Raw genomic sequence first — 23447 nt, forward strand, 5'->3', positions numbered from 1 at the left:
TAGATTGCAGTTTTATTGCTGCCTCAGTGGGGGGAAATCCCCATGCCTGTAAAAGGCCCAAATGAAGTGCTAGTCTATTGCCCATGGGACACAAGTTATGTGTTTTTGAATAAAATAATACTGCTTTAAGTAATAACTGTTTGTAAATCCTAATGCAGCAAACATCCTGCTACTTCGATTGTATTACAAGAATAACAAAAAAGACTAAATTCTTACTCTTGGGACTCCACTCCTACTCCCCTGTAAGCAGTTAACACCAAATGAAAATCGGAAAGAGCCAGACGACCTAGTGAGCCGCCTCAGGCCCTGGCCCTGCCTGCAGCCCCCTGGTGCCCACGGTCCTCCCTGCCATGACACCCTGCCCTCACCTCAGCTTCCCACCACTGAAGGGCCAGCCTTACAGCTCCTCTGATTGGCCAGCGGCAGACAGACGTGCCTTCCGATTGGCTGTGCGCCTCTCTGGTGAGGGTGATAGGCTGGGCCCAGCTCCTGCCTCTGCTGAGTGCTTGTCCACCTCCTCCCGCCCTGGTGCCTCTCCTGCTCCCCCGCTTGCAACGTAGGTGGGGCATCCCGCGGAGGCCTGGCGCCTGGGTGTGATGCAGCCAGGCAGAACTAATCCTCAATAATCGCCTTATAAATACAAGTAGCTCTGTTCCAGAAAATCTGGCCCTGAGGAATCAAAACATGCAACTTTGCAAGACAGCGAGAGCAGATAAGAATCTTAAAAAGCAGCCTGAACTCTGAAGAAAGCTGACCGCAAGAACAGCACTGTACAGAAAAATGTTTATTGAGAGTGTTGTTGCATTAGAATTGTTACCATTTCATCAGCAAAAGCTGTGGCAAAAGAAACATGTCATTATTGTCTTCCTGTCACGAAATCCGGTCTGTATGTCAGCACTGGTTTCTCAGCTGGTTACTCAGTTCCTGAAGTTTAGCAATCATGTTGTCCATAGTTGTCACCTCATCAGCTATCTCACTGTGAACCTCATTACTTGTTACATCCACAAAAAGCTGCTGCATGACAAAAAGAAATACATTATTTTAAAATATACATACACTTTCTCTGTTTCAGCGTAGAGACAGAATACAGAAACCTCATCACCACTATCCTGCCTTTCATATTTTTGGTACCTATGACGGTATCTCTCTTTTTAAAAAGTCCATTTTGTGGCTAATAAACAGAAGGTGTGTATGTATACACACACACACACACACACACGTATATAGACCGTGTGGTCTGTGCCACACACCTGATATTTTGCCAGAGGGGCCGAATCCTCCTGTGGATCTTGGGTTTCTGCTCTGACTTGACTGCCTACGCTGACTCCTGATCCCATCGAAAGTGAAGGACTTTACCATGAAACTCAAATTAGAAGAGCATCTCACATACTGTCACTGCAGTTTACAAACCCACCTGCTGATAAATTAGTAGTTGTGAATTTTAATGGCCATTTTTCTCAGTGTCATATTCTGTTGTGTCATTTTCTCCAAAACCCCAAATAAACATCTTTTAACATTTGGTGTCAAGACATGCGTGGGTGGAGACATAATCTGTGTGTAATTAAGTTATACAAGAGAAAAGAAAACACTACAGAGTAATAAAAATAGTTTGTTCTTAAAGACCTTAAGACATTAACAAAAACATAAAGCAGCTAACTTATGAGCAATCATGATCTTCACGTATTTACAGGGAAACCAAGGGAGAGGAATGCTAAATGACTTGTCTAAAGCCTTGAGATAGCAAGCTCTGACTGGATCTTTGTGCATACTGCACCAGAACATGTTGCTATTGCAAGGCCAGGACGTGTCATTTGACTCAAGTAATATGGAGGCTGTGTGAGGTACCACTCCACAGAAATATGGTAGTGGTGGGGGACCCAAACATATGTTTCCCCTTTATTATGTAAAGGGAGAGTGATTCACACTTCATTTGACACAAATGAAAAGCCTACATTTAGAGACAAAAACAAACCAAGAAAACAAAAGTTGCTCTGGAGTACATCTGTACATCATTATATCATCAAAACTTAATGGGACAATACAGATACGTATATAAACAAAAATGTACTTAAAAGGCCTGAACCAAGGTCTTCAATGTGCCTCAGAACAGTGTTGTCACTGAACAAAGGAACATCTTACATAAAAATAGGAACATGTTCCTGCTACAAGTACAGAAACTTTTCTGACTTTCAGCCCGAAACCCTCACACTGGGAATGTGACAGAAAAGTTTGGTTCTTTCTGGCTAAGAGCTAAATAAATCAGGATGATATAATTATTTGTTCTTTTTTTTTTCCACACAGTTAAAGAGATCTATCCAACTAGATGCAGCCTGGGGAAGTTTCACGCACCATCATTCTTTGGGCTTTGTGCCCCATGTTTCCCCACAACAGTATGCACATTTCATGCATTTACGATACAGCTCCATGACCTTTCTCCTTTTCGGAGACCCCACCTGTCAGATCCAAATGATGCATGGGGGAAAGGAGCAGGAGAGAGCCCACTGTGCTATTTGCCAGAGCATGCAACTGCCCAGAAGGCTCTGTACAGAAAGGAGCCCATTAACAACATATTTTCGAGTTGCAGCCTTCAGCAGAATGTGGATGCATCATGAGTCCAGCACAACACAGGAGCTGGAATGTCAGAGATGAAGATCCCAGGAAGGGTGAGAAGTCTGAGAAGCGACCTTGTTTCACCTGTACAAAAACTACTGATTTGTTCCAATTGCATGTCTTGACTACAAAATTTTGAAATTTTATCTTTTAAAAGTTACTTTCACTGTTCCTTTGTTCCTTTTGAAATCTTAACTATCGAGTCTGCTCTTAGCCCATTTTTTTAAGTGCTTTTCTCTGTTAAAAGAAAAAAGAAAAAAACCCCTCACATTAATATTGACTCACAAGGCAGCAAAAGGAGATGCTGCAGTCAAGCTTGGACAGGCATAAACAGTGCTAAACTGTTTGTGCATAGGATCTTACAGAAGATGACTGAGTTTTTAAACCACATCATACTTTGGAAATTCAATATGACTTCAAATTAAAAATAAGATGGCATCTTGGAAAGTATGCAAAAACAGTGATGTCACACCAATAGCTTTATCTCTAACATGTCAGATGATCTTGCATAATATAAACTACCTGTACTTGTTTTTATATAATTATGTCAAGTAGTCTTGCTTTCTCTACAGTCTTACTCAGTCTACACACTTTTTTTTTTAAAAATCATTTGTGAATCACAACAAAACATATATGTTGTGGCTTTTTTCACCACATTCTGAAGAATCATAGAATCATTAAGGATGGAAAAGACCTCTAAGATCATAGAGTCTAAAGCCTTACATATGCCGGTATCTAAAAGCACAGTTACGGAGCCAGCTTGTGTCTGCTTACACAAATTTCCTAGGCTTTTATCCTTAAAATTATAGGACTTAAAAGAGAGTGAGCCAAGTTTAGCACACTGATGATGGATAAACACTTTGTAAGACAAGCACACATGTTATAAAACTTATGCTCTGTAATTCACATTTACTAAACTCCATACACAGCCAGGAAGAATACTTCTTTAAGGCACTAAGTGTATTTTGAATGAAAACGTATTCCAGATCAGCCCTCAGCTAAACAATGGCTGTATCTCATGTTGTAAGATGAAGGGTAAAATTAGGATAATAATGGTGCAGAAACAGACTTGGCTCTTTGGGTGCCTGGCTATGGAGGCACAACTCCAAAAGCAAACATATGATTCAAACATGATGACATTTTCCAACGAATTAATATCTGAATTGGTAGGATATCCATGAAAACCTATTATAAATTAGTACTCTCTTTTAATAAGTAACTCTGTTTTTAATACACTTCAAGTGATGCAAAGTAGTCCTGACACATTTTGGTCCTTTCTGCAGGTTTACATCCATTCTTTCTGAGACTGCCCTGCTTCCCCCATGACTACTCACATAAGGAATAGGTCTTTGAAATGACTGGTTTCTTCCAAACATTCGAGTCTGCCCAATATTTTAAGTAGAATTCTAACTTAGTCTAAGAGATAGCATTGACATTTTAGAGTAGTAGGTTTATTTCAGTCAAAGCCTAGCAGGAAGAAGGGAAATAAAAGTCTACTTAAAACTGGAATCCTTAGCAGCGTAGAGGTGAATATCCATCTGATGATGCAGTGGGACAGGCAGGTATTATTTGATCTACAAAGGACTCAAAACAGAGAAATGGTTTCTGGCAATAGAACAAAGATTCCTAGCTTTCAAACAAAAATTCCTACCTTTCAAACATTCCTACCTTTGCTTTGGATGACAAGCCACGTAAGTTGAGCCGAGCTGAAGAAAGTATCTGCAAAGCTTCCTGATTATTAGTTTTGTTCTTGCTGCATTTTATAGCCACTAGAATCCAAACACAAAAGAAAAGAACCCCAAAACAAAAAAGCATTACCTCTACAGCAATAATCTTTAAACAACAACATTTAATTAAAAATCTTGATACTTTCCATAGACAATTTTTTAATGTAATATCCCCAAAAAGAAACACAAAGAAAAAGAATGCCAAGTAATTTTGAGACGGTAACTCTAAACCCAACAGGTATATGTATCCTTCTTAAACATAAGTATCACAGCACAGTGAATAGTCTTACCGAGTCAAAGGTTTGTCCACCTCCTGACTGGCACAGTCAATCAAACTTAAGTGATGATTTGAGGACTGAGATGAACTATAGATGCATTTTCACGTGCGTTATGAAATTGCTAGACCATGAAATTAATCGATTCCATGTTTACCAGTCATATGTTTACTGACTCACCCAACACAATTTCTGCCTCATTCCAAGTATATTTTTGTATGAACTATCAGGATGATGCTCTCTGTTAGAGGACTCCCAACAGTAGAAATAAATATAATGGGTAAAGTATAATATTATTTTGTTAATAAGCTTAACAAATATTTGCTACATTCTTCATGAATAATAAAAGTTCTTTTCAGGTAGAACATACCATGTGCAATCTCTATGGCTCCTTTCACCACTTTCTTAAAAGAAGAAACATCTTTCTCCCAATCACTTGATTGAATTTCACATTTATGTGCCTTAGTGAGACACTGCAGTGACTGCAAGGAGGAAAAAAATGATCAGTATGTGAGAAAACAAACTAGGAGACTGATTTAGTTTTAAGTATCTATGAAACTAATGCTCAATCCAGAAAATGAATGTATCTTTACTATGCTTGATTTCCTGTGAGTTGGAGTAGTGTCCTTCTCTGCAACTGTAAGCACCAGCTGTAACACAGATGTTCTTCACCAATATTGTATCTCAAGTATGAGAGGCATATAAAGTAACATGTGTCTAATTTTTATCTTTTAAAAATCTGTCTAGACTGATGGATGTGACCCATGTTTGCCAAGTCATCATAATTAAATGCACATGAAAAAGGGAAAAATACTTGTACTCACACTTTGAACAGCAATTTTGTACCTAAAAATTTGTAACTGAATACATCAAAGCTTTCTTTCTATATATGTATTCTTGGTGAATAATTTATTTTACAGATGCAGCTATTAGCTGCCATTCTGCTCTGGTTCTCAGTGTGAACAGGAAAAATAAATGTAAACAATATGGAAGGAGGGTCCCATTAAGAAAAAAAAAACATGAAAAATTTAAGCAGAAGAAATTAATTTTTGCTTTCGAGTTTTGTTTTCGTTCTACAGCATCAGAAATACGAAACAAATACGTGCCAGAAGTTACATGGCTTGGTTCAATGACAACTCTTCAATTATCTTTTTGAAGAGTTTAAATATCATATAAAGGAATAAAAAACTTTCAGTGCGCTACATGTACATGAGCGCAATAAAGATTTCTGATTGCTGAACAAATACAGATTAAATCTCAGGGTCGTCACCCCAGAAGCTTCTACCTTCTCTCCCACCGGAGTTCCAATCACTATGGATTGAATTGCTCACGCTGCTGTAAATTGCAGTAAAGGTGTATTAAATCAAACCAGAGGAAATTAATCTTTTTCATAATAACCTAGGTTATAATTGGTAGTAGTTCTGGCCAGCAGAGGCAAGAACTTCCAAGAGAAGGAACCACAGTTTTTACAGCAGTTTGATTTCAGTCTGCACGTGTCTGAGTCAGAGCAGCAAATTAGGGGGGTTTTGCTGACAGATGTCAGGGAGGAGAAAGAATTCAAAGTCTTGTGGGCTGTTTGTTTGCACTTCTGGAACCTGGATTTATCCTGGAAGGAAACAGTTATGAGCTGGGGAAAGTTCAAGGAACAGAAGTGTTTCATAGCCTGGGTATGTCCTCGGTGGGAAAGGGGTGGACTGGACTGCATTCAGCATAGGAAAGAATGAAGGACTGAGTGAGGTGGCAGATCGGATACATAAAAGTGTAAGAGTAAATATATGCTAAGCTAAAGAAAAAAACCCCACAAACCCAACACTTCAATAGTTTTACACACCTAACTTGTAAACCCTGTCTGACTTTGATTAACTTTACAAAGCACTGTTGTGAATTGTAACTGTAGACTCTAGCATGGCATCAGATACGGTAGCAGAGCAGAAAGGTAAAAAAACCAACAACCAACTCACCCTTTACAATAGCCAGATATACAAGGTTGTTCTTTCAAATGCAATGTTAGGAACAAAATTGGTTAAATATAATTAAATCCGCACTAAATAAGGTATTACATTATGAAATAAAGGTAAAACCCTGACACTATGATAGATCTGTTCCCATCTCTTTGTCCTATGATGCCACAATATAGTAAATAATGCCCTTTCAGAATTCTGACCTTTTGCATAATAAATGTGGGCGGAAAACTGCAACGATACATCTGGAATTTTTCTACAGATAGTTATATTCACTTAGTATCTGACTGACACATGATGGTGCTTGTAGCAGTGAAGCCAATAAATACTGTTTTTAACATTTTTACTTTATAATATGACATCAGAAAAGCTACCAGTGATTATCTAACGTATTGTAAATTAATTTTTACACTGTAAATTAATATATGTTGTGGCTGTAGGCAGTTTTGCTCTTTCGTGATCTATATCTATGGTACCGTTATACTAGGATACTTGGATACACACCTAAGCATACCTTTAGTATTTATAAACATCATTCCATTTTGCAGGGCAAGCTAGCCCGTAAACTTGTTCCATAACCAGTCTGATTAGGAAACACAGTTAAAGTCCTGTCTACTTACAAATTGAAACCATGTTTTTAACTGGGTTAGTGAAAAATACTGTGATGTAACCAGATTCTGAAATGATTACATTTATAGTATAGACAGGGCCTCTGCTACTTTGCATGTCTGAGTGAGAATTTGAGGATATATTACAGGATATTGCAGTGTCTGTATTTCTGAATTCTAAATAGGCCAAATCTCTCTTATTGTTCAGCTGTAAAGAAAAATAGGGAAGGAAAAAAGGGAGGAATTGGAGGTATAATGGACACCGGCATTTAACAGGGCATTTCACAGGGTAAAGTGTAAAGAGGAAGACAATGAGTAAGGTCCAAATAATTTTAAGTTTAACCCCACAGGCATACAATTTGTAGGCCCAACCATCTGCATAATATGCTTGACATCAAGCGACAAGCAATCCTCTAGACTGACATTTTTGTGTAGGCCAAAGGCATACCCCCATTAGGAAACACATACGAATGCTGACCTTATGTATTTTCAGCTTCAGTGAAGATCTGATAACCCATAAGTATTTTTGTAGTGTGCAAAGCTATTTGAATTTTGGAAAGTTAATACCAAATGCAAAGCACACTTCAGCATACAACAAAGTAAACACTTCTGGCAGCACAGAGTGGTTATTTTAGAAATGCAATCAACTCGATTACCTGGGAAGTGATAGGAACAAGAGATGGAAGTTAATGTAGCAAAACCAGAGACGGGTAAAGAGAAACCAATGGTTCAACAGATTAAGAATTAAATAGCATTATTTAATTCCATTTTAAGCTAAGTAAGGACAAAGCACTTCTACTCTGGGAACTCGAACTGTGGTATGGACGATCTTAAATGCATTTTCCCTTAGTGATTGCAAAGAATATAGATGGCTTGTGATGCGACTGGATCATGCCATTAAGATCCACTTTTTTCCAGAAGCTGCAATATCTTGTCTTCAGAATCAAAGATTCCAATTTAAAAAAAACCCACCACCATTAGATTACTGACAAGAAAAGTTTCAGAACACAAATCCCAGACAATGCACATATGCTGTGATAAGATGTTTTAAAATGAAATACTGATAAAAGAGATTTTTTTAAAAATCCACAAAAACTGATGTTAAACATCTTGCTCCTGTTAGATAATAAAAATGTGTGCTGTAGGAACATGAAAAGCACAAAATAAGCTTATAGAAACACTAAAGCAAAACACATCTGGAACCAAAGCATGTCTTACTATAGCACTATAGTTTGTTAGAGAACAGAAGGTTTGTACCAGAAGTGCGTATCCCTAAAAACATATACCTCACAACACATTTACCTTTTCAATATCTTCACCACTATCATTCTGTCCATTTCCATAAAGTCGGGCATAAAGTCTCCAGATCTCCCCATCATTTGTCACTCGTGAAGTCACTCTGCCCAAGAGCTCTTGCAATTTCCCCTTCAATCCACTCGCTACCTCTCCAGTGCGATCTGCCATACCATCCACTACCACACTGACCAGAATAGCCAGCACCTTAAAAAAGCAGCAGGAAAGAGGTTTTATTTCAACTCAAATCAACATCAGTATATATAATGATATATGTAATTTTTGGTCTCTATTAATGATTCAGTAAAATACAAATATAATACCATACGACAAGTATAGAATTTAAGAAGAAAGACATTATTAGGGGAGTAATTCAACTAATTTAAACCTCATCTATAAGATTCTATGTTTGGTGAAGATAAAGAGGCCAAAGAGCTAAGATAGAAATTTGGGTTACCAGGACAGGCTAGTGTGAAAGAGAATGGTATAGGAAATTGTGACAGTATCCTAAAGGTATTTTCACCTTACAATACCATTATAAAAAGATCAGTAAACAAGCTGAACCAGATTAATTGAAGTAACGGAAGACACTTTTGTTTACAGGACCTCTATTTAACTACCTGCAGAAACTGAAAGATGGATAGTAGATGAGATGGAAACTGGAAGGCAACTGAATGCTACCTTGGGAAATTCTATGTTTAATGCACTTCTGATGAATTACTAGTCAAGTCAGTTCAATCAAACATTTTACAAGTACTCATTTAAAGGCTGTACTTTCTGAGCCACTGGCTTGAGAATGTGGGATCTGACCTGCAGAAATGCTGAGCACGTGCAGCTGCTGGCAAACTCAATGGGAGCTGGGCTTTGCATGTATGAAATGCTACATAATACCAAGTATTCCAGAAAAAACCATGAGCCTTTGCGTCCCAAACTGGATGCTGAAAATTAGAAAACAGTTTTGCTGTGCCTCAGTTCCTTCTCAATAAAACGAGAAACAGCAAATGTAAATTAAGACATTGGATCATATGGTGAATTAGAAGACAATAAAGCTCAGAAAAGCTGTGGCTTATTAAGTTGGAACTATCTGTTCTGTGTAATGCATGAGACACAGACTGGGGAAGAAATAATGACAAAAACAAAATGGAAGTCTCATAAGGCTTGCATTCAAGATAGGCCGGTAAAGACATACAAACACGTTCATGCTGGTACTTCCTAACTTGTGAGGCTATCATTTGGCAACTTTAATGCTTCAACATTTTTGTCCATGTGATATTAATATTTACAATGAAATCGCATTAATAGCAATATTAATATCAAAACAGTAATAAAACCGATTTCAAAGATGATCTGTGAATAGCCCCAAACCACACAAATGTACCACTACTCTAGTAAAAGCAGGACATAGGTGCATCCTCACAAACCAAGACATAGTTCACTGGCACAAAGTAATGCAAAAATTATGACAGTATCAAAGTATATTACACTTAAAATAAAAACATATGCAGTTTAGTATTTGTGATATGTCATTTTCCTAAAACAACTTTTCTTCTATAGAATGACTCAATTAACATGCATCCCAAGAATTAATTACTGAGTTTTATCAAATATAGGAAATCTTTGGCAAAAAAACCCAAATAAATCAAAATGGCTGATGATGTTATGAAATAAATCTATGTAACAGAAAAAGTGAAAAAAAATTATACGTCTCCCTGGTATCTTTTCAGAATCAATATGAAATCGTAATAGCATTTGAACATCAGATAAACAGCTCCCGCCTCCTCCCCTCCAAACCGTAACAGTATAGTCCTTATAAAATGATATGACAAACTGGCTGTTCTTTCTTTTCTTTTCTGTTAAAGAGCTCAGATTTTCACTTAAGATAATAAAAAATATGATCAACTATTAATAGTCAAAAAGTTCTGAAATTCATATTGCATTCATGATTTGGAATCTAAGGGACTAAAACCCAGCATTAAATGAATCAGGTCTTCTATAATGATTTGCTAGAAAAACACCAGTAAGTATTGATATTTCCATTACTACAGCATTGTAATAAAAAACATAAAAGAGGTGTAAGAAGAAACATTAACCTATGTTGTGTTTTGAAAAGGAACTAGAACTGGTCCTGAGGATTCATACACACATGTATGACTTCTCAATCAATTTCTCAGTTTAACAAAACTATTACTCAAAGTCCAAGAAGTTAGTTCACATGAATATCATGTATAGTTATCAAGAGTTTCAAAGCCAATGATACTTTGTTTGCACATGAAAAAAAAAAACAGTTTCCTCCGTCAGTAGGATTTAGCAACTGGAAATTACCCATATTCCCATAGACTTCAGGCTTTGCTTACACTTTCATCACAATAATCTATCTCCCTTTTTGTAATTCATCACATAAGCTTTAGCACTACAGCAGTTAAAATAAACTTAGTGTAAAAGCCCAGATTAAAGGGTCCATTAAACAGTAATTAACAAATAAGAAATAATAATAAATAATAAACAGAAATAATAATAATAAATAATAAAAAGAATCATTAACGCAACTTGGCTGTGCCCAGTTGTTAAATAAAGCTATTTCAAATTGCAAGTGAATTGTGCTAATCAAAACGTATTAGCAGTGTAACAGAGTTTTCCATTTTAGACGGTTCTCTTAAGTGTTAAATTTTGGTTTATATCTTTGAGAGATTTTAAACTGCCATACATACTAAATGAGTAAAGCAATGCTCTGTTGCCCAGGATGCCACACAAGCAGTAGATTTTTTTTTTTTTTTTTAATGCTCCTTTTAACGAACTGGGCTCCATATAACCACTGTGTAGACAGTTTGTGTTTAGTATGACATCACATGCTCTGCATTCCTCCTTCTCCTTTGCTTTTGTGAATAATGTGTGTTTACTAAAAACTGAACAAAAATCACCATTGGACAAAACCTTAGAAACAAACCCAATCATTTTTAAATGCTGTGATTGCTATCTGTTAATCTCATTCCACAACTGTTTTCCAAACAGCTCCTTTCATACAAAAATTCACTTTGGTCAAACCATTTTTAGAAGCTTCACTAATACTAATCAAACTTGACAGTGCTCAAGAAGACAACCCTCAGATACCAGATCCAAAATGACAAATCTGCAGTCTATGAGCTCTCCCTATGCCCCTCCCAAATTAAAGCTTTATAATAAAGACAAATGTCATTAGTAAGCTACTAAAAAGAAACAGAGCTCCAGAAATTATTAATTCCTACCCTCGCTCCTCAAAATCCCCTTGGAACATGCTCTTGCAGCCTTTTATGGGAAACAGTCTGGCAATACAAACTGCTGAAATGAGGATGATATTTTATGGAACGGGTAACAGAAAAACCTTGCTAGATTCTCAAGAACACAGAATTGCAGAGAGGAACCATTTGTCCATACTCCTGAATTCATATTCTTTGACAGCACAGGATGAAGATCTGGTTTCTGAAAGCAATGTAGCAAAACAGCTTTTCCACCCACAAAATAACTTTGTTATTCACAGAACTGCAACTTTCCAAGTAAAAAAGACAGCTTGCCTCCACAAACATGCACGTGGTGCAAAGTAGCGTGATTAGCAGTTGCAGAAATCTTTCAAGTATATTTACGACCTCAGACTAATAATTCAGAGGCTAAATTGATGATTGCAACAGGTAAGGCTTTCTCCTAAGATCCTTTTTAGCGACTGATCTACTAGCTGAAACTACAGATAATTCAGTGAGCCTCTATCTTTTATTACATAATGTCTATATTAAAGGTTTTCAAGGTATATTTCTTAGTAGGCTCATGAACATTAAAAGGAATATGGAAGTTTGAAGAATTTTAAGAACCAGGAAGGAAGGAAGGTAAGAATCATGGAATCATTAAGGTTGGAAAAGACCTCTAAGATCATCAAGTCCAGCTGTCAAGAAAGCATGCTTATAACCTTTAAGGGGAATACTAGGAAACGGAGACTTTCGAAAGTATGTCCTTTGCTGTAATCTTTTATTGCATTGCTGCTCATTTATAAAGAGCCGTTCAGCTCTTCCTTGTTCAATTCTGACTGCAGAATCTGTACATACATATCTTCAAGCCTCATGATATCCTGATCTCGGAACTTTTGCCACAAGGATGACATCGTTAAATAACTAGAATAGCTTAGAAGCAAAATTTCCCAAAGCTGCATTCTGTACTCAGAAGTCTGGCACAAAAAGACAGCAATGGCCTAACAGAAATCACAGATGAAGATATGAATGCCTTACTGTTATTAGAAGAAACTAGTGATTTACGAATATGACTTCATACTATGCTGAAATAAAAGAAAAAAATCTGATGTAACTACACAAACCAAAGACATTTCAAATTAAGTATTCAATTGCACATTCTTAGTTGACGTGTTTCACATCTCTACCCAGTCTCACAAGGGGTATTCTGCAACAACGATTATGCTAAAAGTGATTGGTGACTGGCTTTCTGTTTTCACAAAGAACTGGAATCAATGACTCAACTTGTTTCTTCCAGTCCCGTGCATATTTATTTTTCTGGATTTTTAAATTCCTACCTTCTTTCTCACCACTATATTATCTAGCTTAGTAGTCTATCAATTAAAATCTACAACGACTACAAATACCTGAGAGAAGATCATACTATGTTGCATGGAAATAGAGGTGTATGCTTCCACTTACTCATGTTCATGATTTTACTTTGTTAAAATACAATTGCACGAGAGGGTTATAGAGCATCTCTATTTAAAACAGGCCAGTTGGCAAATGGGAGAGGCTCAGAAATTAATGGTGAGCTTTGTAAACAATCTCAGCAGAAGCTTTTAGTTTTATGTGGGTTTTTTTTGTTTTGCTATGGGAATACTCTTCTCTTCCTTGTAAGATTATTGATTAAAGCCTTTCTGAAATTCTTTAATCAGGCTCTGAGGTTTTTCTTGGCCAACTAGTAAAATCCTCCTAATTGAGGAAACTGTATTAGAAGCTATGATGAAACCCATAAAGCACTTTACATATCAAAGGCCAAAGTTAAAATTAGGATGCAAAAAAAAATTTAGGATACATAGCATATATATACTTCTGTAAAAATAATAAAAGTTGTATAAGAACAAGATGAAGAAAAGAGTTATACAACAAAAATAGAAATCTAGTGCAAGCAATATCCCCAAATATTTTAATAAAATATCCTACACAAAATTTGACAAAACACATTAACAGGAGTCTGTATCATCTCAAAATATCTAAAATGGACAAATACATGTAGAAAGTTCTATTCCTGGTCAGCTGTCAATGTGACTAAAATAATACAGTAGGTCACCCCTAAAAAAGTTATTTAAATTAACAATTGAGAAAAAAATTCATTAAAAAAAGCCAACCATCTACAAGATGTTCCATGAATAAACACACAGGCCCCACCAGTACCACAATACTGTAGCTGCCAAACACACTAATCTTTACCATATATAACACTATTTTCCATAGATACTTGTTAGTCCAAAGAGCGTTTGAGACCTTTTAATGTTCAGCCATATCAAATCCTAAACATTTTATTCATACAGAATGTTATCCTGTATGGTTGGCTTTATAGTAGTAAGTATTGTACTCATGTACAATTTGTTATTAAAAAGTAATCTGAAAAAAGTTTTTAACATCCCTGCCCCCCATGAACAAATAAGATGTTTCCACAACCATAATTAATTCTATCTGTTTTCTCACCTCATCACTGGACTCAAACCCCGAAGATCCAGGAAAGCTACTTTTAATCATTTTATGGGATAAGAAAAGAAACATACTCCTGGGATCAATGACCAGCAGCAGCTGGGTCCTTTTACCCTGGTACTACACACAAACTTCCTAAGAGCTCATAAGCTGTTCAACCAGACCCATTAATTTTGCAAAGTCTTTTGGAGGTGTTTCACTACTCTGCTTAAGGGATTCTTTGGCTTGCCTTTCAGATTCACCTTGCTATTTTCACTGAGTATACAGAACCCTGCTTGGATCAGGACCTGGTTTTAGGCAAGGTAACATCCCAGCTGAAGCTGTTGAAGTAAGCTCTCTGGATTTTATCCAGAGCATATATTTACAAACACAGAAGTTAACTGAACTTAACAGAACTACAGTGAATGATGAGCAAAATACCTCCTTTATTTTTCTTTGTTCCGATTATTAAGAATCACTGTTCTGATTGTAATGCATTCAATCTATGAAGCATAATTCACTTTCAAAGGCTCACTTGTGGAATTTTCAAACACATGGGAAAAGCTTACCTTTCTTTAAATCATTTATATTATTTCTGATACTAAGATATGCAAGAACAATGTGGAAAGATGGGGTTATACATTGTGTTTTATTTAGGAATAGATCTTAAAACTGCAAGGCTCATATTTGTCCTTCCACAAAGTCTGAGGCAATCTGGATGCCAAAGGTTTACTTTTTGTCCATTTCTGTTTTAAATACTTAGTCTTACAGTCCAGATCTCAAAAAAATTAAACGGCTTGCCTACATAACTTCACTGGTATGTGTACTATCATTACTGATACCATTTCAGCAGAAATCTCTCTCTGTCTCACAAGAAAAATTAATAAACATATAGGATGACTTAACATGAAAACTTCCCCACCTGTGTATCCTTGTACTTTTCTCTCAAGTCCATGAGCCGGTGATAAGCTTTAATTGCTTCTGAAAACTCTCCAACATCTGTACTGGTGAGAAGATAGTTCTCCCATATTTGCCAGTGCTCATAGTTGCACTTGAGAGCTTCTTGGAGGGTTCGAAATGCTTTGACTCTAATCGATAATAAAAAAGAAGAATAGAAAAGAAGAATCTGTATTAGAGCTTTAATATAGAAGATTTCTATATTAAAATGAGTTGGCATTGTATCAACTAAAAAGCTGCGTATTTAAAAAATCAGGTTTAGAAAACAGTGCAAAATAAAAGTTATTTTTCATAATTTACAATACTGATAATTCCTTAATCTCTCTTGCCAATTACTTTCTATCAGTTCACTCCACAGTACACTCTGTAGAGTCTGAACTAGGTAATTTCTACGTTAGCTCTCATAATTACATTTTGACAAAAATTCATCATAATTGTGCCATCTATGTCAGTATTTTCTTTTCTGCATTTTTAACTGGAACCATGAGAAAACAATGCTGCAGTTGTAACACACATTCAAAAATTAAAAATTACTGAGTTCATGGCAGATGCAGAATGATATTGACTCATTGCATCACACAAAGGAAGGTTACTTAACAATATCAGCTTTCTGTGATTTGTTTTAAACATTTGCACGTGGTAAATGTGCATACTCATTGCACAGAAGCCCAGCATTTTGAACCATTTTTTTTCTTATGTCAGCTGGAAGCTTTACTTACACTCTCTGTTCTCTGATGCTACGCTGCTCAGTACAAATGTGTCAGAGTGGCCCCAAACTCTGTTAGGGTCCTTCACCAAAGGTGCTGGAACCACCAAAGTGAACCATCTCATAATGGCAGAAGAAAGTGTTGCGGAATAAAGGTGGACAGAATAATTCCTATAAAGTCACTGTCAAGTCAGGACATTATTTTTTCATATGGATCCACCGCAGGCAACTCTACCATTCCCTTACTCAAGGAGAAAAGTAATGGCATTCTCTGGTAAGGAACATAAGACAGTTTGGCCAAATCCAGAATATGGGCTGAAAGCAGCTGACCTACAGTTGAGGTATGACCTCCTGCACAACATGCAACCAATGCTGCCTGAGAGGAGGCAGAAGGAGTAAGAAGTCTTAATGTAATCTGAAGCATATGTTGGTAAGGTCTGGGTGCCTACTGTTTAAAGCTTTAAATGTACTACCAAAAGTTTCAATAAATTTGAAACTTTAAAAAAAGCTTTGCTAGAGAATCAGAATGATATGGTCCTTAGGACTTTAAGAGACTGAAGCTTACTCTCAGCTGGACAGTCATGACATGTAGAAAAAACACAAAAGAATAAATTCCTTTAAATGAAAACTTGAAACAGAGTTTTCCCAGGCTGGTAAAAATCTTCTTTGGGGAGGTATGACAATAAATCTCTTCTTAATAAAGATCATATAAAGATGGCTTGTTATCAAAATTCGCAGTTCACTTGCTCTGTTGCTTGAGTAAGTTGCTAAAAGTTCTGTCTCTAAAGACAGACAGCTCAAAGAAATTGTTGGTTGAGTTTCAAAAAGAGGGTCCAGGAGAGTGTAAATATCCCAGCCAGGAAACGGGAATATCTAACTAGTGGATCATTAAAAGTTTGGAATGGCTGGGTCAGGGAAAAATGTAAATAACTGCCAATCTAAGCCCATAGTACTAAAAGAGTTACCAAATACACGCAAAGAGAGCTGACTGATAGAGCAAAATTACTGAAGGAAAACAGGTCATTTGGCACAGCTACGGCAGAACAGTCCACAGGCAGGATTTTCCCATGTTCACTCCCTTTTTCTCTCTCTTCTGATACATGTGATGCTGCCGAGTAAATGTACTAACAGTACATCTCCTCCATTGTTAACAGTCCTAATAAGGGATTTCAGAGCCCAGTTTTGATAGATTATGTTAGAAAAGAACAGAGACCTGCTCCTTCCTCTATGGATTTTGCTACAATGGAAGCTGGGATTTGCCACAGCTCTCTGACAGGCTGGAAGATGTCTGGCTAACTGATGCACCCCAATCACCTTGAGAAACTGTTTCTGAAACTGCTCTTCAACATCTGCAGGATTAGCCTGTATGATATCCCGCATCTTCTCAAAAAAAGTTAGTATGTTATCAGGAGGGCAGATGCCAATCAGATCGAACTGTGAAATGGAGACAAGGTACCAGAGGGATGGGATGGAAATCATATTCCTCAAATCATCACTCTTGCTATGCTAATAAAGTCCTCTAGGTTGTCAAAACAAATCCCCTATGTATTTAATAAGTCATGTAATGATGGAGTATCCTCAACCAGGGCAACAGTTAAACCAATTCATATCCAAACAGGAAACAGTAGGCAGTACCAGTGCATCATCCTGTTTTGGAAACCAGGAACCTTTCACCCAAAGGACAGAGGGCCAGTCCCAGTTTGTTCTGAGAAATATGAGATCTAGATTTCAAAGGCCTCCTGGCACCCAGAGAAGTTTTTCTGGTAACCAAAGAGTAGAATCTGTTTTCATCACAATTAATTTTTCTGGAGAAAATTCAGAATACACAAAACTTGTGGACTCTTAAAAAACAAACAAACCCCCAAAAAACCAAAACCCCTTTCATTTGGGTGTCAGCAAGTTGTTTACATACACTTTTCAAAAAGACTTACACATTTTGTATTTGTCTGTTGTATGAGACTTCGCTAAGCCTTACTCAAATGCGCAATCCTTGGATGGGACTGATTTAAGAGCCTGGACTAAAGCTTGATTTTGATGAGGGAGCAAAAGAAAACAATTAACTTAAAATATTTTATTTTTGTTTTCCTTTTTCCAATCCTTTCCCCAGTTTTTTGTTTGTTTGGTTGGTTGGTTGGTTTTTTTGCTAGCAGGCTTGAAAAATAAGGATTTACACTTTCACTACCGCTCGGCCCCCCAGAATAAATTATACTGAAGTGTACTACTACAGATATCCTCTGTTCTGAGAGTGGGTTAAAGTAACTCACACAGAGTCTTGATCTGTAAGTGACTGCACAAATAATCAAAGAAGTTGCTATTCCACAGCAAATACAGGCCACACTCAGATATCAGCATGTAATACTGACTTAAGATTTCCTGTACACATATTCCTCTCCCACATGATTCCTGTGGGAAAAAAGCTCAGAAACATGCACCCCTTTACTGCTTAAGATACAATATCAAAAAAAAAATAGGTTACAAATTTTGTATGTGTTTAGCGTGTTAAATCACAAGAGTAGATTAACAATAATAAAATTAAATCAATAAAGTGAAACTAATCACTCAGTAGTTTCTCAGCCTTGTAGTAGATCGACAGAAAAATTATTTTGATTAAATACACTTTTATAAAACAAGCATAAACCAGTACACTGAGCATCTGACATACCCTTTTGAACTTTATGCAAAAAAAGGAGCAATCTACCACACACGGTCTAAGACAATACATTGGGCATTCTCAAGGCACTGCTGAAGATGAAAGGAACTACTGAAAAGTTAAAAGCAGCTCTTGATTTCTATTACTTTTTAGACTTGAATAGTTATTCTAACCTTCACTTCCTCTTCCATCCTGCTCCCATTAGCATATTAAACCATCTCTTGAATTCATTTCTATTACTTCCCACATTTCCTTCGTATGTTTTTTTGTAAATTTTTATGTAAATTTACTATTCTTTTTCTCTTTTTCATTTTGCTTCCTGATTGCATAACCATATAAATTGATGTCAGATTTTGAGTAAGGTTTTTAAAAATTTATCTTATTCTTTTGTTTCATTCTTTGGGGACAAGTTATAATGTGAAAATTCTTCTTAAATATTAAGTTCTTTCAGGTATTCTGTGTCTACAAGTAACTTTTATTACATTAAGTTGAAATACAGAACAAAAAAGGCAGTCCGTTTAAGTCAAAGCTGCTTGTACTAGTGGTTAATTTGGAGGAAAAAGAACAAGCGAGCTATTACGTATGTAGATCTCCATCTGCTTTCGTAATATAAAAAATAAACTGCTTCTTTTTCCCTTAAATCTACTGAGATTTGTAGTATGAATTGACATAGGTCTGAATATATAGTTTGCTTGAAATTGACATTTCTTTTTAACTTCGTAGTCAAATTAGTTTCCAACTTTAATATGAATCTGTTGCACTGGTGGTACTTACTACATCATAAATACTTTCAACAAGAAAAAAGTGTAGGGTGAGAGGTTGTTACTTTTATAAAGCTTACGAAACTATTTCCTGCAAAATGAAATAAGTTATCAATGATCCAACCTGGGAGAGAGAACTGAAGGGATAAGAATTACAAAATATGAGGTAACCACATTATAAGAATAAAAACTTCAATGTCAAAAAAAGGAAATCCCAATTATTTATTTTGGAAGCAGTATCTTCTAATCCTTTTGAAGTACTTACTTCTGTTTTAATCTGATATAAGCAGTTGATAAATTGTTCCAGGCCTCAGCATTCTGTAATGATAACAGAAGAAGTACCAAAAAAAATTATTCACTTATATTATGCTTACTTCATAAAAATATGTAAATAAAACTACTGTGAATATCATCGATTTTGCTAATCATGCATATTAACACATACTTTCTACAAGGCGGTCAAAATATTACATTGAAATAGAAAATATTATATTAAAATAGAAATACATAAATAAATATTACTGACTACAGCAACAATCAAGTATATAGATATCAATTAACTGCCTTCTGGTTGGAATACACTAAGTCAGCTCTTGCCTTCAGTTTAAATTGTAAACAGGCATCCTCTTCTGGATCTAGCTGGGATGGCTGGAGAGGTCAGTGCTCCCAGCAGCGCATCACTTCTCACTAGCTAGAAGCTACTTACCTGCACTGCTCTGTTAGTGGAAAAAACTATCTGAATGTCCCCTAATGCACCTCAGGCAAAACTAACAGGGTTAGTTCCAACAGTGTTTATTGACTGTTTTAGCTAAAAAGGATTACGGAGTGCTCAGACAATCTTTCCTCTGGTAAAACCAGCAGAGCCATGTACAGAGATGATTCTTGCCCATTGCCTTACGCTGCTGTAAATGTGAAGCCACACCACTGAATTCAGCAAAGTGACAACTAGTATAAATTTGAAGAACAGAACCTGGGTACTGCAATGAAATGCGTTCTGATACTGAAGGCTATCCTCAGGCTAAAGGAGCATTTAAATCATGTTGGGAAACCTTTTTGAGGCTTAATTCATGAAAACGGTCATTACATTGCAGCAGATCATTGTATGAAGATATGTTTCACCTCCATAACTAAGAGCCAGCCCAGCATCCTTTACTCACAAAAGAAATACCACTTAACCCACTTAGAAGTCAGTTGGTTTGTTCATATGAATACAATCAAGTGCAGGCCCCAGACAGATATGTAAAAATTTTAGTATTTACTTGGAAGTAAATCTACTGTACTGAAACAAAAAATATATATCAATATATAAAGTAAAAATTCCAGTTAAATACAGGGCTGTCTGTATGTACATTTTTTTTTTTCAAGTTAGTTATTTAATTTTATTAATAAAGAAAAAAGAATACTCTGTCACCTTTCATTGCTCTCTCATTCTTTTCCCCAAGAGAAAAGAATGAATAATGGTTTCTATCGAGTAGGTGGCACTAACTCTAAGCGAGCAACATGCTGGCAGTCAGGCCTTCTGACAAAAGTATCGCCAGCACATTCCCAAGAGGTAATCCAGCTGACGCCTCTGCTATCTCAATGCACAGTCACATTCAAATGGCAATATTGTACACATGCTTGCCCTGAGCATCCTGAAAAACTGGCTAACAAGCTCCACTCTCCCTGTGCTCATGAACTATATAGTTACAAATTTACCTGTCATACAACCACTTACTTGATTTTTTTTCAGGAGAATTCGATTACTTAGAGGACTAAGTATTTTAATTAAATTTTTTTGTTTTATCTCTCTTTTAGCACTCCTCACAGTCTACTCATTCCCTTTTCTCTGTTTTAGCAATGTATGCAAGCACAAAGGAATTTCTGCTCCAACATATTTTAACATTCACACACACATACTTGGACGAAGTTAAGTATTGGGCAAGTATTTTTATGATGCCTCATGACAAAAATATATCCTTCATGCACAAGTTTAATTTATTCAAAGGGCTAAGGTTTAAACAAGTTTTTCATTATTGCTTTGCTTGTTTATAATGAAAACATCCTTGTTGCTTTTAGATAAACTATCTGAATTGCTTGTTGAAAGTACATACATCTGGTTCCAATGTCACACAGCGCTGAAATGCTTTGGCAGCACCTTCGTAGCCTTCTAAAGCAATGTATGCACAGCCCAAGGAAAACCATACACCTAGCTGGAGAGAAAAAATGGATGATTACATATATACACATACATATTTCTGCACAAAAGAAATAATTTTGCCTGGATGCTCAAACAGATGCTACTCTTGTTGATTTTACCTGATTTTCAGTTATCATAATAGTACTGCATTAGAATAAATAATATCTTGTATGCAGAATATAAGAAAACTTTAGGTTCAAAGTTTTAATAAATATGGATAAACAAAGGTGTTGACTATATAAAGACCACCTAACCGTATGTGAAGTGCTCTTTAATAGCGCATCTTCATTTAGAGAAGAAAGTGATAGCTATTTAGAGGTTTGCATATTTTGCTTTAACTTGTGAAAAATCCACATTCACTTTATAGTATTACAATTAGGTCAAATGGTAAATACTAGGAAACGTATTTCAAAGAAATCACATTTTACAAGAAACATTTCTAATGACTGAACATGAACACCTCAAAATTATAGCTCTTTCTACTTGTCAGAATATCAATCTTCTCTAGTTTATAATGCAATGTTTAGAGATAGAAATGTACTTAAATAATGCCTTGCATAGAGAACAGAACTTTACCAGTTCAATAATCTTGCATTGTAAGTCTTTAACTATTACAACCAAATACCTCTCATCCATACAGATTCAAATAGTATCAGATATAGGCATAAATTACAGCAAATTAAATATGTATGCTCATAGCTCTTCAATAGCAAGTTCCTGACTTGCCACACAGTTAATTCTCAAAGAGCTGCAAGTTAAGCAGTACTACCTTTTAGAAAAGCTCTGTAATTCAGAAAAGTATTAAATCCCAAGTACAGAACATTTTCTGACATCATTATGTTGCTTAAATGTATGCAGTCAAAATCAAACAGAACATTTTATAACGTGCTGCAAAATCATTCCAGGTAGTACTACCTACTGCAATAAGCTCAGCCATTTCTCTATTCTAAATGCCAAGGTAAGAAACATAAATGGGTTTTCTTGGAAAATTTTTTGAGAGATGGAAAAAGGTTGGAAGAGGAAGGTGAAAAAACAGGTTATGTTAACTCTAATTTATATTGCATAACAACATACTGCTTTTCAGGATGTCTGATTAATCTTTATATCCTCTTGTGTTTTAAAGCAAGTAATTCTGATAACTCAGGTTCTTTGTAGGAAACCATAATGGCTATTTAAACACAGAAATGTTATCTTTAGAAACATTTGCAAATCAGGGATTTTACAGGGTTGAGGTTGGTTCATATGCTGTTGGTTCATATGCTAGGAGCTTCTATCTCTACTGATTAATTGCAAACTCTGTAGCAGATATTTTTGCAGTTCTCTCCAGATCAGACTCATTTTTCTGTCTCTGAGACCCAACTTAAAATCAGTAGCAAGATGTCTGCTACAACTGGACTAACCTCACTTACCTGCTATAGAGTTCATAGTTAATCTGCTTCAAAACTTAGATCCCTGCATACAAATGTATGACATTCATCCCTGTCAGATCTGGTACTCTGGTGGGCAGTCTTCGTGACATCACGAAAAGAACTGAAAAGCTTGGCAATAAAGATATCCTTTTGCATTTGGGTGTGTATGTGGGACGGCTGATCTTCAGAGCATTCGGATGTATTAATAGGTGAAGACAGAACTGCCAATTACATCCAGCCTGGGCAAACATGAAAATCTACTTTTCAGCATTGTCAGCCTGTCACCTTTCATGATCTTTAAACTCATCGTTCAAAGAAGAAACTGCGCACAAGGAAAAAACAATGTTTCCCAAATCTCAGAGGGCAAAATTAATAGGAAATAAACATTTAGTCAATCTCATTTGTTAAGCCTCTCTTATCCATCAAGTTTCCAGAAGTCCAGCATTCCCATATGGCTGCTACCTCGTTAACTCCCCTTTCTCTTCTTTCTAGATCAATAACTTTCTGGACGTGAAAAGCAGGGGTAGAGACAGGGACCGATCAAGTATGAAAGTGAAGGCTAGCTCCAACTCTATAGCTCAGGATACAAGTTAAACAGTGCTTCTGTAAAGGGTTAAGAGAAAAAGA

General features: G+C 36.3%; 1 protein-coding gene across 1 annotated transcript in view; it reads right to left on the minus strand.

The window, feature by feature from the left end:
- Window positions 1-769: 769 nt before the first annotated feature.
- TTC27 (tetratricopeptide repeat domain 27) overlaps window positions 770-23447 on the minus strand; it is a 36153-nt gene continuing 13475 nt past the window's right edge. Inside the window, exons 4-10 of the mRNA XM_009579767.1 lie at window positions 21326-21424; window positions 19498-19550; window positions 15081-15246; window positions 8484-8681; window positions 4983-5094; window positions 4279-4379; window positions 770-1014 (exon numbers count right to left, since the gene is read on the minus strand). Of these exons, the coding sequence (XP_009578062.1) occupies window positions 892-1014; window positions 4279-4379; window positions 4983-5094; window positions 8484-8681; window positions 15081-15246; window positions 19498-19550; window positions 21326-21424 (852 nt within the window). The 3' untranslated portion in view covers window positions 770-891. The remainder of the gene's footprint in view (window positions 1015-4278; window positions 4380-4982; window positions 5095-8483; window positions 8682-15080; window positions 15247-19497; window positions 19551-21325; window positions 21425-23447) is intronic.

The sequence above is a fragment of the Fulmarus glacialis genome, unplaced genomic scaffold, assembly GCF_000690835.1.
Source record: "Fulmarus glacialis isolate BGI_N327 unplaced genomic scaffold, ASM69083v1 scaffold17086, whole genome shotgun sequence".
NCBI classification, from domain to species: Eukaryota; Metazoa; Chordata; class Aves; order Procellariiformes; family Procellariidae; genus Fulmarus; species Fulmarus glacialis.